The following is a 12691-nucleotide window of genomic DNA, read 5'->3' on the forward strand; positions in this document are numbered from 1 at the left end:
TTGACTTAAAGTGCCGTAATTATTATAACAAGTGTCTCAGGCAACTGCAGCACAATATGCACAACTCAGTTTTCCGCGTCTGTTCCTTTAAGAGCTGCTCTCTTCGAGGACTCCCTGACGCATTGCAGGTGGCTGATAACCAATCAAAAGACATTTCCTAGGTCAGCTGACGAACGCCATCACACTTCTATATATAAACTCTCGGAACATACGCTCAAGCGAAAGCCGCCGTTGTTTGCTATAGCATTTAGGAAGGATAATGCTAAAAACCGATGATAACACTATATTGATTCATTAAAAGAAAATAAAACGCTTTAATTTTTTTGATTTGGAGTTCAAACATTTTATCTCCGTGGTGTAGGGATACCATAGCAACAGCTTTGTTGTCAAGGAGTGCGACGTCCCACTTTGGACCGAAGAGCCAAGGCGGAGTGATATTGAAATTTGGGCGCACAGCAGCAGAAGATAGTGCTTGACAATCGCACGGGTGGGAAGCAACGCTTGGATTTTCGTTTATTTTCTCTACGTAACGAGCAACGTAGTCCACACTAAAATACAATGGTAAGCACGGCTTCATTGCTTTATCCTAATAGCCAAAGTAAAACGTAGCTATACAAAAATGACTGGGTGTAATGGCGAGGTGATAGGTGTGAATGGACTAGCGTTAGCTTAGCTCCTCGGGAGCTAGCCGTCATTCTGTTGAAAGAGCGCGCGAGCTCCAGGGCAAACGTCACTTAAAAACGGATTACACGCAGTTTTCACACTTCACAATGCAACGTAAATATTTTGCAGCACTTCATATTGTCTCAAAATTGTGCCATGTGTTTACAGCGTGAAATGCGTTTTACTAGCACATCCTTGATTGATTCCCTGTTGCTAGCTCGCCTCATGTCGGCGTCGGCAGGCAACGGCTCGAAAAACATCGTTGATGGATGTACAACTCGGCCTCATTTACCTTAGACAGGACCATGAACATTCTTGTGCAAAATGGCTCAGCTTTTTCCCTAATATTTGTTTATAATTTGAGATCGGATGTAAACTAATTTATTCAGTTGCCCTCTAACTATCGTATAAGCCATATTCAAATGCATTTAAAACAGCGCGTATGCTATTTTAGTCAAATGCAGCAGTGTAGTCTGCCGTGACAGCGGCGTTTTGCTAATTCACAGAGCCATGAGTTGGGCGTTGTAGTGACGAATGACATCATCAAACTTGTAAAACGCGCTATCAGGTGTTGGACACGTTCAGTTCACGCAATATAGGAAGTAGAGCTTCAGGATGACTTGAAACAATCTTTATTATAATCTATAATTAATTATTGCCTTTTGTGTTCTTCCTTGTAGGCTGATCAGCTAACAGAGGAGCAGATTGCTGGTAAGGAGAATAATTGAATGGTTCATAGAAAGAACAATATCAAAGAATTTACTCCCCATCACAGGTGTATTTACTTTTCTTATTTCAGACAAACGAAGTTATATTAATGTCATACGTTCACTGGTGGGTTCTATTGACAGCAAATAGAAAAAATATTCTGTTTGACTTGATCAAATATTGATTCACTCTACATTCAAAGCTTTACATTTTAGTGTTTATCTTGGGAAGACCATTTTTAATAAGACCTTGCCATAGCATATAAATAGTACTTTAAACCTTTTACTGAACTCCACCCTCATCACAAACTGCCAAGTTTTACATTTCAAAATTGTTTTACAATTTAATGAAACTTAGATAGGTGTTTGGCCTTAATTTAATAGCAATTTTACATTTCAAACATTTTGTAAAACACTTATTTTACTTAATTTTTAGTACAGTATTTTTATCGTACAATTGCATTTGTGACTTATTCTTTCTTTTTTTAAAATTACGTTTTTCTATTTGGGTCTATGTTGCATGGTGTAGCGCATTTTCACATCTATGTTCATAATTAGTGGTAACAGTTAACAGGTTAAGTAATACTCGGAGTAAGTTTGATGGCAGCAAACAGTGCCTGAGATCTTGAATCTCCAAAAATGCATACGCAATCATAAAAGTAATCCATGAGACAAATATCCATATTTAGGTCTTTTATCTCTGGCATCCAGCAACTTCGATACATGCTTCCAACACATATTGGAAAATCCATTTTAAGACTGATATTTGTGTAAATCTACAGTTTATAACTGATTTTCACATCTTCCTTCAAAGAAAGCCATCAGTTCACATTTTCTGCCACTGAAACTTAGGACCCATAATCAAATATATAGCAGTTATGTCAAACCTGTGCTAATAGTTTTGGATATGAATGTTTTTCTTACAAATGTCCATCACTTTGCTTTAGTAGCTATTCGTTAGCCCACTAGAGATATGTGGAAAAACTTTTATGATGGAAAAACTCTAAATCTTCAAAAACTCAGTGCCCTATTACAAAGTTAGGAAGAGACTGCAAATCATTTAATATAACTGACTGTTTACCTGAAAGAAAAAAAAGACATATACACCTAGGACGTCTCTAGTATGAGTGAACTGTAAGATTATTTATTAAACTTTTCCTTTAGATTAGAAATATGACATGCAAATAATTGTGGTATAAAATTAACCATTTACATATGCATCTATTTACTTTCTAGAATTCAAGGAGGCCTTTTCCTTATTTGATAAAGACGGTGATGGCACCATCACAACTAAAGAATTAGGGACTGTCATGCGGTCTTTGGGCCAGAATCCGACAGAAGCAGAGCTTCAGGATATGATCAACGAAGTTGATGCTGATGGTGAGGAAGCTCTTCCATATATAATGCCATAATCATGTTGTGGAGTGTTTCTAAATCTGTCATCTTTCTACTTCTTCCTCAGGCAATGGAACAATTGATTTCCCAGAGTTCCTTACTATGATGGCCAGGAAGATGAAGGACACAGATAGTGAGGAAGAGATCAGAGAAGCATTCAGAGTTTTTGATAAGGTAGAGAAAATGTTGTTGCCTTTAAATGCCTGTTATTGTAGGAACTTGCTTTTGAATGAACTTTATCTGATTCAGTGACTGTTGTTATACAGGATGGAAACGGTTATATCAGTGCTGCAGAGTTGCGTCATGTCATGACAAATCTGGGGGAGAAGCTTACAGATGAGGAAGTGGATGAGATGATCCGGGAGGCAGATATTGATGGTGACGGCCAGGTTAACTATGAAGGTATTTTCACGTTAATGTTGTTAATGTGCAAACACACAAAATCTTATTAAATGGCAAGCTTGTGGTTTTATAATTGGTGTTTGGAAAAAAGCATATAACTAATTTAATTTAAATAACACAAGATGGAAAAAGAGATGGTTAAAATGGAAAAAAATAATAAAAATGGTAAAGTGTAACATGATTTAAATACTAATTTTCAAAAGCTTAAGCTTAATTAGAATAAAATATAAAGTTACAAATCACATAAAATTAATATATTTATGCCTCTCTTGGACACACACCTATTTAGAAGAAGTAAATACATGAGGAAATTAATAAATACATTACTATATAAAGAACCATGTAGTGCAACTTTATTTTTTCTTCCATATATTTATAAGATTTGTAATACATTTTTACAGTATAAATTCCCTCTTTATATTGATGAGGAACTCTTGGAAAGCATAAAGTATGAAAATTTATTTCTCAAGTTATTTTTAACAGATTAAATTGGCAGTAATTAAATTAAACCTATATATATATATATATATATATATATATATATATATATATATATATATATATATATATATATATATATATAAAAATAAAGAACTTTTGCAATCTAAATTCAGTTTAAAACCTTTTCATTTCAGTAAATGAAGTAGAAAGTGTAGCTAATATATTGTTAGGACCGTTTATAATATAAGTAGGTCTGTATAGTATTAAGATATAAAACCTCTAGTCTAAAACAATATAAAGGTCATATTGTTAAAAAAATAATAATAGAAAAGCTTGTGGAAGTGGTTTATATAGATTTGCATGTTTACTTCTCTTTATTTTCTCTTTTGTCTCCACAGAGTTTGTCCAGATGATGACAGCAAAGTAAAACTGGAAACCAAAAGGAGCACAACAGACCAAACAGTGGGCAGCACTCTCACTGTCAACCTTCAACAAGCATTCACAACCCAGTCTTTTACTCCTCTCCATTTAGTTTTGCTCTCTTCAATCCTTCCCTTAGTTTGATCAGTCCTCTGCTCTGCTTGTTTTCGAACACAATCTCCTGTCATCTTCATCCTCCGCATTATCTGGTTTTCTTTGGAAGAAAAAATATTTACATGCACAACCAAGTTTAAATCTTGCATATATGATGGTGATGACAACAACAGTGTAACACATGTATCTATATTTTAAAGATTGTGACATACTATATGGACAAGAGCAATGCATGCTTTATTTATGTTTGGCATGTTTCTGTGTGTGCGCGTGTGTGTGTTTTTTTTTTCTTCCCAGCTTGCCTCTTTTTCTAACTTGCTAGTTCTCCTTTAACTGCATGTTTCTCATGCAACCTCTGCTCAGTGGTCTTAGAACTGTATGGTGAATAACCATTCATGGATAATCAGGGGCTTTATATAACAAAATGGCTCAAACTTCCATGTCATAGTGTGATTGTTTTTGTAAGTGTAAATCTGTGTGTCTGAGCGAGTGCTTGCAGTTGGATTTAAAGTGGAGCCACGCAGTTCAGTTTACGTTTTGGTATAGGGCTTGTTCATTAGGGACTGCATAACTAATATTTAAAAATGAAGGAATTAAATTATACAAACCTGCATTTAATAATCCAAAAATGGTTAATTGGGGACCAGTTATTTCAGTTAACAATTGCTTCTTTTGCCCCTATTTGTATTCTTTGAGATAAGTGGTGGAAAGTCTTTGACCTCCTTTCCATTCTTACTAATTTTTCTACCCCAAAGCAAATGCCACCAATTTGTTCTAGACTGGTGTCGAGAGGTTTAACGTTTGGTTTGAGCTCTATTGGTGTGGAGTTTGTACTGAAGATGTAGAATAGTTTTCACTTTACTATACAGTCTTACATTTTTGATGCTGCACTTGGTGTCCTAGTCAGTGGACCATTTCTTTCTGAGGAAAACTATTACATTTAAAGCTGTGTGCTGATTCTTCCTGCAGGCTGGTCGATATATTTGTATTCATCAAAAGCACCTGCGTCGTATGATCTTTTCAGAATAATTTATCATGGAAACAGCGGCATGTTCTCCTCTTCCATTGGTCTTGTAGTCGTGCTCCATGCACAGTGGCTCCAGATAGACTGTCTGCCATGAAACCTGCAAATGCAGGCGCTTTGAATGAAATCCAATTTCTTTTCTTCTTTTTTTGTAACTGTATAAACCAAGGTTAAACAAACAGCGCTTGATGGTAGAATCACATACATTATGGTGGTAGTATTGCATCTTCTGCCCCAGTTTTAATTTATTCTGCTGTTGTTGTTTTTTATTACATTTATATGTTCTTTTTTTCTGAGAAGTTTACTGTCTGGTTCTTTTTTTTCCTCTCTCTTCCTCTGCCCATACGGTAATATAGTTAAAAAATGAAATGTTATGCATTCCATTGCAGAACTCTGGTTTTCTTGCTAAATAAACGTCTTGGACCTCTGTTTCTAAATTACCTCTTTTTGTTCATAACACTGTTGCCTATATAACTGTAAACCTGCATGGGCTTATTAAACAATAGTGTAAGAGAGACAGAAAAGTGCTTTTAATGCAAATCTATTGTGTTTATTGTCATTTGTTTACACAAATCTACATTCAGTTTTTTGAATTTCTGAATGGCATGAAAAGAAAGGATTCACCACTTGGATTATTTGCAATTCTTTTAAATGAACTTCACACACTTCATTGCAATTCAGTACGACCATGTTGGAAACTAATCAGAAATCAGTTTATTCTTGTACAAACATTTGGTACTGTGCTCATTTTTTTGGGAAACTCATACAAGACATTTAATTAGGATTTTTAAAATTTTAGAGAACAGTTTTGAGTACATATTGTGGGAAAAAGAATTAAATATAAAAGTATTACATTTCTATGAACTTACAATTATTTAATTTTAACTTAACTTTGAAAAGAGACCAAAAATAATTGCTTAAAAGCATTCAATTAAGCTCAAAAAGTACTTAACGTCATAATATAAATTTTGCTCTATATGATTAGATAGGTAACACTTTACAATAAGGTTCCTTAGTTAATGCATTTACTAACATGAACTAATCATGAACAACACATGTACAGCATTTATTAATCATAATTAAACATTTACTAATGCATTATTAACATCCAAGTCCGTGCTTGTTAACATTAGTTAACGCACCATGAGTTAACATGAACTAACAATGAACTACTGTATTTTCATTAACTAACGTTAACTAACATGAATAAATACAGTAGTAGATGTATTGTTCATTGTTTGTTCACCTTAGTAAATGCATTAATTAACATTAACTAATGAACCTTATTGTAAAGTGTGACCATTAGATAAAACGAAATAAAATGTGTTATTTTAAGTAAAATGTAGATAAAATGTATTTTTGCCACATGAACCACATTAAAAGGTTAATGTTACACGTTGCAAACCAAAAACAAATTTAAAAGAAAATTAAATTTGAGAGGTGTAAACTTAAAAACGTGTGCTGTTATTTATATCATGCATTTGTAGTGTTTTCCTCGTCTAGAAACTACAACTCCCAAGTTTCCTCAAACGTCCAATAGCAGTACCTATACAAAGCTCTTGATGACTGACGTGACGCAGAGCGAATAAGGCACTGCCTATTTCATCCCCAACCAATCATATAAATGACAAGTGAGTGGTGGGCGGGAAAGGCAGATTCGCAAAACACACCAATAGTTTGGCAGCATACAGATGGGTGGATTATTGATTCTAGAAAACATTTGCAACGGGCCAAATACTAAATAGTGTGATGAAGTGATTTAGGCAGAACAAGCCAACTCAGACGACCTGAACGCGACATTGGTAATAATTTAGGAAATCTGCACCATTCGGCTGCGACAGACACACTGACAGGAGATGTAAATGAGCGAATTCGGGCCAGGCGCATAGTTACTTCACTAAGCATCCACGCTAGTTGCGTACACTCGATATTCACCGACTTTACGCACAGGGGTTTGTACGTCTTCACGCTCCTTCTGGAGGAACTTGAGCTGCTGTGAGACAAGAAAAAGAAGGTAAGGCTGCATTCGCACATGATATGTGTTCATAATATTAAATGACAGTCGTTTTTTTTGTCTTAAACCACGTTATATCTCATGCACGGTGTGGATATGATGCTTATGAACACAAGCTGCAGGATGTAACTCGCTCACAACTACGTTGCTTTTTCCCCAATGAACAAACAGTCGTGGCTTCTGCAGTAAACATTTATGAAACGGGTTAGATTAGTTTGTTTTTGAAGACGTGCAGCATGCGACCAAAGTGCGCTGGACTCTCGTGCTTTCCTCTGTTTGCCAAGCCATGTGCCAAATGAATGAAGCAAACTGGACAAGCTGATCGGCTTGCCTCACATGATTGCCCTATAAACTATTTACTGCTACATAACTAAACAAACTCTTCGTGGCTTCACGCACGTTTGAAGAGTGCAGAATAGTTGACACTAACCACAGGAAAGAGCTCTTCATTGCGCAGCAAGTTGAGGTTCTCTTTCGGGTTGGCAGCTGTCCTCCGCAATTCAGCATTCATCTGTTCAGTCCGAGCATGACAGTAGAGTCTGAAGTGTCTGTGATCTCCAAAATCTTTCTTTAAATAGAACCGTTCACTTTTACTTTAAGACATTATGTGTTCTGCTTAATCAGGAAGTTGTCTAGTCACAGTTCAATAATGAACCCAGTGTTTTTGCTTGTATAGTATACAAAACTTTTTAATTCGAATAGTGCTTTTTTTTATATGGGTTGACATGTGTCAGGAAAGTTGGTATGTCACTAAATAGAATTTTGTTTTCTTTTTGGTTCTTATCGGTTAAACTTTTATTTTAGCATTTTAATAAATATTATAGAAACGTGTATATTTTGAGTTTAGAGTTGACCCCCATCTCTAATCAAACACTTGCACAAATATAACCTATAGCCAGTGGTGGAAAGAGTACTGAAAAATCATACTCGTGTAAAAGTACCATTACTTGCCCAAAAATTATAGTTCCATAATGTAAAATATCTATTATAAATATTACTCAAAGTCTGAGTAAAAAGTACTCCTTAGTAGTGAGTATTACGCTGTTAAAGGCTCATCTCCTTAAACTTTTAATGCTTTCAAACAGTTTGCTGCATTTATATATTGCCTATGTCTTGAGGTTGTTCAATATTGATGTGATTTATTTTCTATGTGCTAAAGTATCCACTCTGTCAATCACCATAGACAAGAAATAAATATAGTGACTGCAGGTTGAAGTAGTGGAGTAAAAGGACAGATACAGCTTAATGTACTTGAAGGAAAATAAAAGTACACATTTTGAATAAACTACAATTCCTGAAAAAAAAAACTACTCGATTACAGTAAACAAAGCCTTTGATTTTTAAACAAAGCAGGTCCCTCATATAGCTACTAAAAGACAGAAAATATTACTTTACTAAATGTATTTGAAACAAATCATATAAACATTTTTATATTAGTCAGTAATGTTGCTGAAATAAAAAAAAAAGAATAAATGTTAATAGTTAATACATATACTTAATGATGGGCTTAAACTCTGCAGATTTCTGTGTGTGCAGATTCCATGTGGGCCTACCTATATCATCTGCATTTAAATTAATATTTACCTATATCTTCTGTTTTTAAAAATGACAGTTATTCTTTGTCAATGGAAAAAGGCATCAAAGCCACTTTTTAAATCCTGGCTTTCAGAATTTTCTGGAACTTTAAATTTAAAGAGACTTGGACAAAACCTTTCTGATAACATTGCTGGCATCGAAGCCTTTTTTTTTAGTTCTGTCAAATGCCAAGAATAACAGTTTAAAGGTATAACCCTGTCATTGTCTGCAAGATCACCATATTGCCTGTGCCCACTGGCTTAGAAATATATTCTCCTAAAACTGGAGAAACTGATGTAATGTTTTTTTTATATATAAATCTTTTTTTCTCCTCCTTTTTTGTTCTTTTGCCTGTTCATTTCTGTCTTTATAATAGTTGTTGCTTTTTGTTTTGATTTGTGTTGCTTTAAGATGTGTGTGTGTGTGTGTATATATATATATATATATATATATATATATATATATATATATATATATATATATATATATATATATATATATATATTAGTGAATTAATTCATTAATTAATTCATTCATTAATCAATCAACCATTAATTAATTAATTAATCCATCCATCCAATCATTCATTTTTCTTGTTTTTTATCTTAACATCAACATCAAAACATGTCAATTCATCAGACTATTGTTGTGTGCATTGCTCTAAAATTAAACTTAAATATATAAGATGGAGTTCTCAGTAGTAACTGTACCCGGATTACATAATCAGGTGGCAAAAATGCAGACTATATTACGTTTTAATATACTCATAATATTTTTTTTAATCAATTTGATTAGATTTGAATTGATAAATGATCTGATTTCAATTCCAGTGCAGTTAAAAACAAGTAATCTAGAAAGTTTCTGATTATATTTTTCATTTTGGAGTTTGTAATCGGTAACAGACTCTGCTGTGGAAAGTTGTAAACCTGAAGCAGTAAAAAAATCTCTAAAATGTTTAACTGCCTCTTTTCAGGATCAACTGTAACTAATCCACATAAAATGACTTTGAAAGTTAAGAAAAATGATAAGCAATACGCATCACTGGATATTACTGTCAGTTCTTAAACAGTTTTTAAACCGTTTTTAAACAGTTGTCAAACATTTCTTCGTTTTCTTCCGGATTATGACTAAGCTTGATAGGGAAGGTATTTTTGTCAGACTTGTCAGGTATGATTCCTCCTCTGCATTGTCTAAACACGCCTAATAAAGAAGACACTTTTTTTAAAGTCTTACCTTGGATTTATTATCTGTTCATTCAAGACATAACATGCAACGCCACTCAAGCCCAAACATCTGTTTTTTTTTAAATTTGTTTTGGAGTTCATTTATTGATGCGTCAACCAACACGGTCTTGGTGGTTGAAGGAAAAGGAAACCGACTGCAATTCATTAGAAACCTATTATCCTATTAACGCAGAGTTTCATCATTTACAAGAACAGCTTGCATGGACTGCATTGCTGGAAGTTGAAGGAGGAAGTTGGCTGAAGATTTCTGTCTTTTCAGAAATGTGATAAATATTATCTCTCCTATCAAAGGTTGTTGGAGGGTTGCCAAGTACAGTATGCGAATACCAGTTTTTATTTGGGTAGTTTAGCAGAGTGACTTAATATTAGGGCTGAACAATATATGATTTGAACATCGATATCGCAATGTGTGTATCTGCGATAGTCACATCCCAGGATTAGATTATTTATTAAAAGAGAAAGATATAAATAAATGTTGTTTTATTTACGATTATTTATACAATGGTGACCATGTTATTTTACATTTGATTGTACAATTTATCAAGTACAATTTCTGTACTTGAATACTGATGCCCCATAAACCCATAAAGCACGGTTTATTTATTTTTGCTCGTAATTCATGTAGATGCACTGCATGGTAAAACACTTGATTATAACAGTCTGTCTGAATTAATAAAATGTTTCCAAATTCAAAACAAATCATCATATTCAAATCAGCTGCTGAATTATATGCATATTGCAATATATATTGCTGTAAAATAAAATATTTTAATGTCAGATTTTTTCCAATATTGTGCAGCCCTTCTTGAAATTCGTTTTAAAATACAAAAAAAAATGTCTGCATTTGTTCTGTATTCCGATATCTGTCAGATGCTTCGATTAAAATATGAGATTTTTACATAATTTGTCGCGTGGCAGACCCATTTAAAAGTAACTTGTTCATTTAAAAGGTGATTTTAATATTTGTTACTAATTAATAAAAACAACAAAGTAACAAACAGTTGATCGAATTTATGCAAACTTCTTTGCAAATATCAAATGTATAATCAGTACGTTTTCATGGGTGCTGTATTAGTTGATATAAAATACTGATTTGCTTTTGGCCATAATGTCATATGCAGAGATTCACCTTTGACTTAGTTTTCTGTTACCTATTTTACAGCATTACACAATGCTGAATATGTTTTATGAAGAGCAGCAGGTGTCTGATTTGACCCTTATGGACTTCTTTAGAAACCTGATGACTCTTAAATTATGGGATAGATCTTAGTCATCATCACTAGCCACATGGCAGCACTTAAAGCAGTCTGTTCACGCAGCTGTATGATTATATCCCAATTGGCACTGTTGTAATTATTTTACTTGTGTATTCATACATGTACAGTGCCTTAATTATGTACCATAGTACACCAAAAAATGTTATATGGGGTAAAATAAGGTAGAAACATTCTCTTACTGTTAGCGATTAGTGTCAGTTTCTACTAGCAACATGTTAATTTGTTAACATGCTATCAACATGCTAATTCATATCAGCAACATTAATATATTAATTTAACACACTGGTGGCACTGGGGCTCAGTGGTTAGCACTGTCGCCTCACAGCAAGAAGGTCACCGCTTCAAGTCCCGACTGAGTCAGTTGGTGTTTCTGTGTTTAGTTTGCATGTTTTCCCCTTGTTAGCGTGGGTTTCCTTCGGGTTCTCTGGTTTCCCTCACAGTCCAAAGACATGCGCTATACAGCTAATTTTGTTTATTAAATTCATCTAGTTTATATGTGTGAATGAGTGTGTATGCATGTTTCTCTGTACTGGGTTGCAGCCGGAAGGGCATCTGCTGTGTAAAACATATGTTCATTCTCCTGTGGCGACCACTAATGAATTAAAGGGACTAAGCCGAATGATTGAATGAATTAATGAATGAATGAATGAATGAATGAATTTAACACGCATTAACTAAATAAGAGGCAAGAAAGTTGTAAACATAATGCTAAAACATTTTAGGAAATTGAGTTGATGCTAGTAACATTCAATCACTGCAGTATGTTATTCACGTTTGAAAGGTGTTTGCTAATATATATTAGCAACATGTAAACTTGTTGTCCATATAGTAAAGCATGTAAGAAGCGCAATATTTTTCCATGCTATCAGTATGTTAAACATAAATGGTCATAGTAACTGGATCAGGGTAGTTCAGTTTTTAGTGTTTAAGTTCGGGTAAGTTCAGTTTAGCTCAGTTCAGTGTGGTTTAAAGTCATTACTGAGAGCCCAAACACTGAAGAGCAAATTCATCGATGCGTATCTCTACCGATCCTGAACCATGCAAGCCAGAGGCGACAGCGGAGAGGGAAAAAAGACTTCACTGATAGGAGAGTGAAGAAAAAAAAACTTTTTTGAAGAAAAAAACCTGACTCAGTTGGGCATGACCATTTTAATTTCTCCGCTGGCCAAAATTCTTGTGCAGAGCTGCAGTCTCAGCGGTGGAGACTGGAAGCTGGCCTCAGCGAAGAATCGTTTGTCCATGGAGTGTCACTGGAATCAGTCTCATACTCTCCACTCCCCCATGACCACCAGCGCAGCAGCAGCACAGGATACGGCCTGGTCCCGGATTATGGAAACCTTGGGATCATCTCGTCGCTGGTCTTGGATCCAATCAGTGACTCCGCATAATCTGAGGACCTCGGAATGAGTATCCCC

General features: G+C 34.6%; 2 protein-coding genes across 2 annotated transcripts in view; both read left to right on the top strand.

The window, feature by feature from the left end:
* Positions 1-481: 481 nt before the first annotated feature.
* On the top strand, positions 482-5603 carry calm3b (calmodulin 3b (phosphorylase kinase, delta)). Its single transcript, NM_199570.1, is given in 6 exon segments — positions 482-561; positions 1344-1374; positions 2607-2750; positions 2833-2939; positions 3032-3167; positions 4007-5603. Coding segments are annotated over 6 exon segments (450 nt in total). The 5' UTR covers positions 482-558; the 3' UTR covers positions 4036-5603.
* Positions 5604-6874: 1271 nt separating this feature from the next.
* Positions 6875-12691, top strand: part of pcxa (pyruvate carboxylase a) — a 224914-nt gene continuing 219097 nt past the window's right edge. Inside the window, 1 exon segment of the mRNA NM_001328356.2 lies at positions 6875-7180. The gene's annotated coding sequence lies outside the window, so the exon portion shown is untranslated.

Source organism: Danio rerio, chromosome 21 (genome assembly GCF_052040795.2).
Source record: "Danio rerio strain M-AB ecotype USA chromosome 21, GRCz13ab, whole genome shotgun sequence".
Taxonomy (NCBI): domain Eukaryota; kingdom Metazoa; phylum Chordata; class Actinopteri; order Cypriniformes; family Danionidae; genus Danio; species Danio rerio.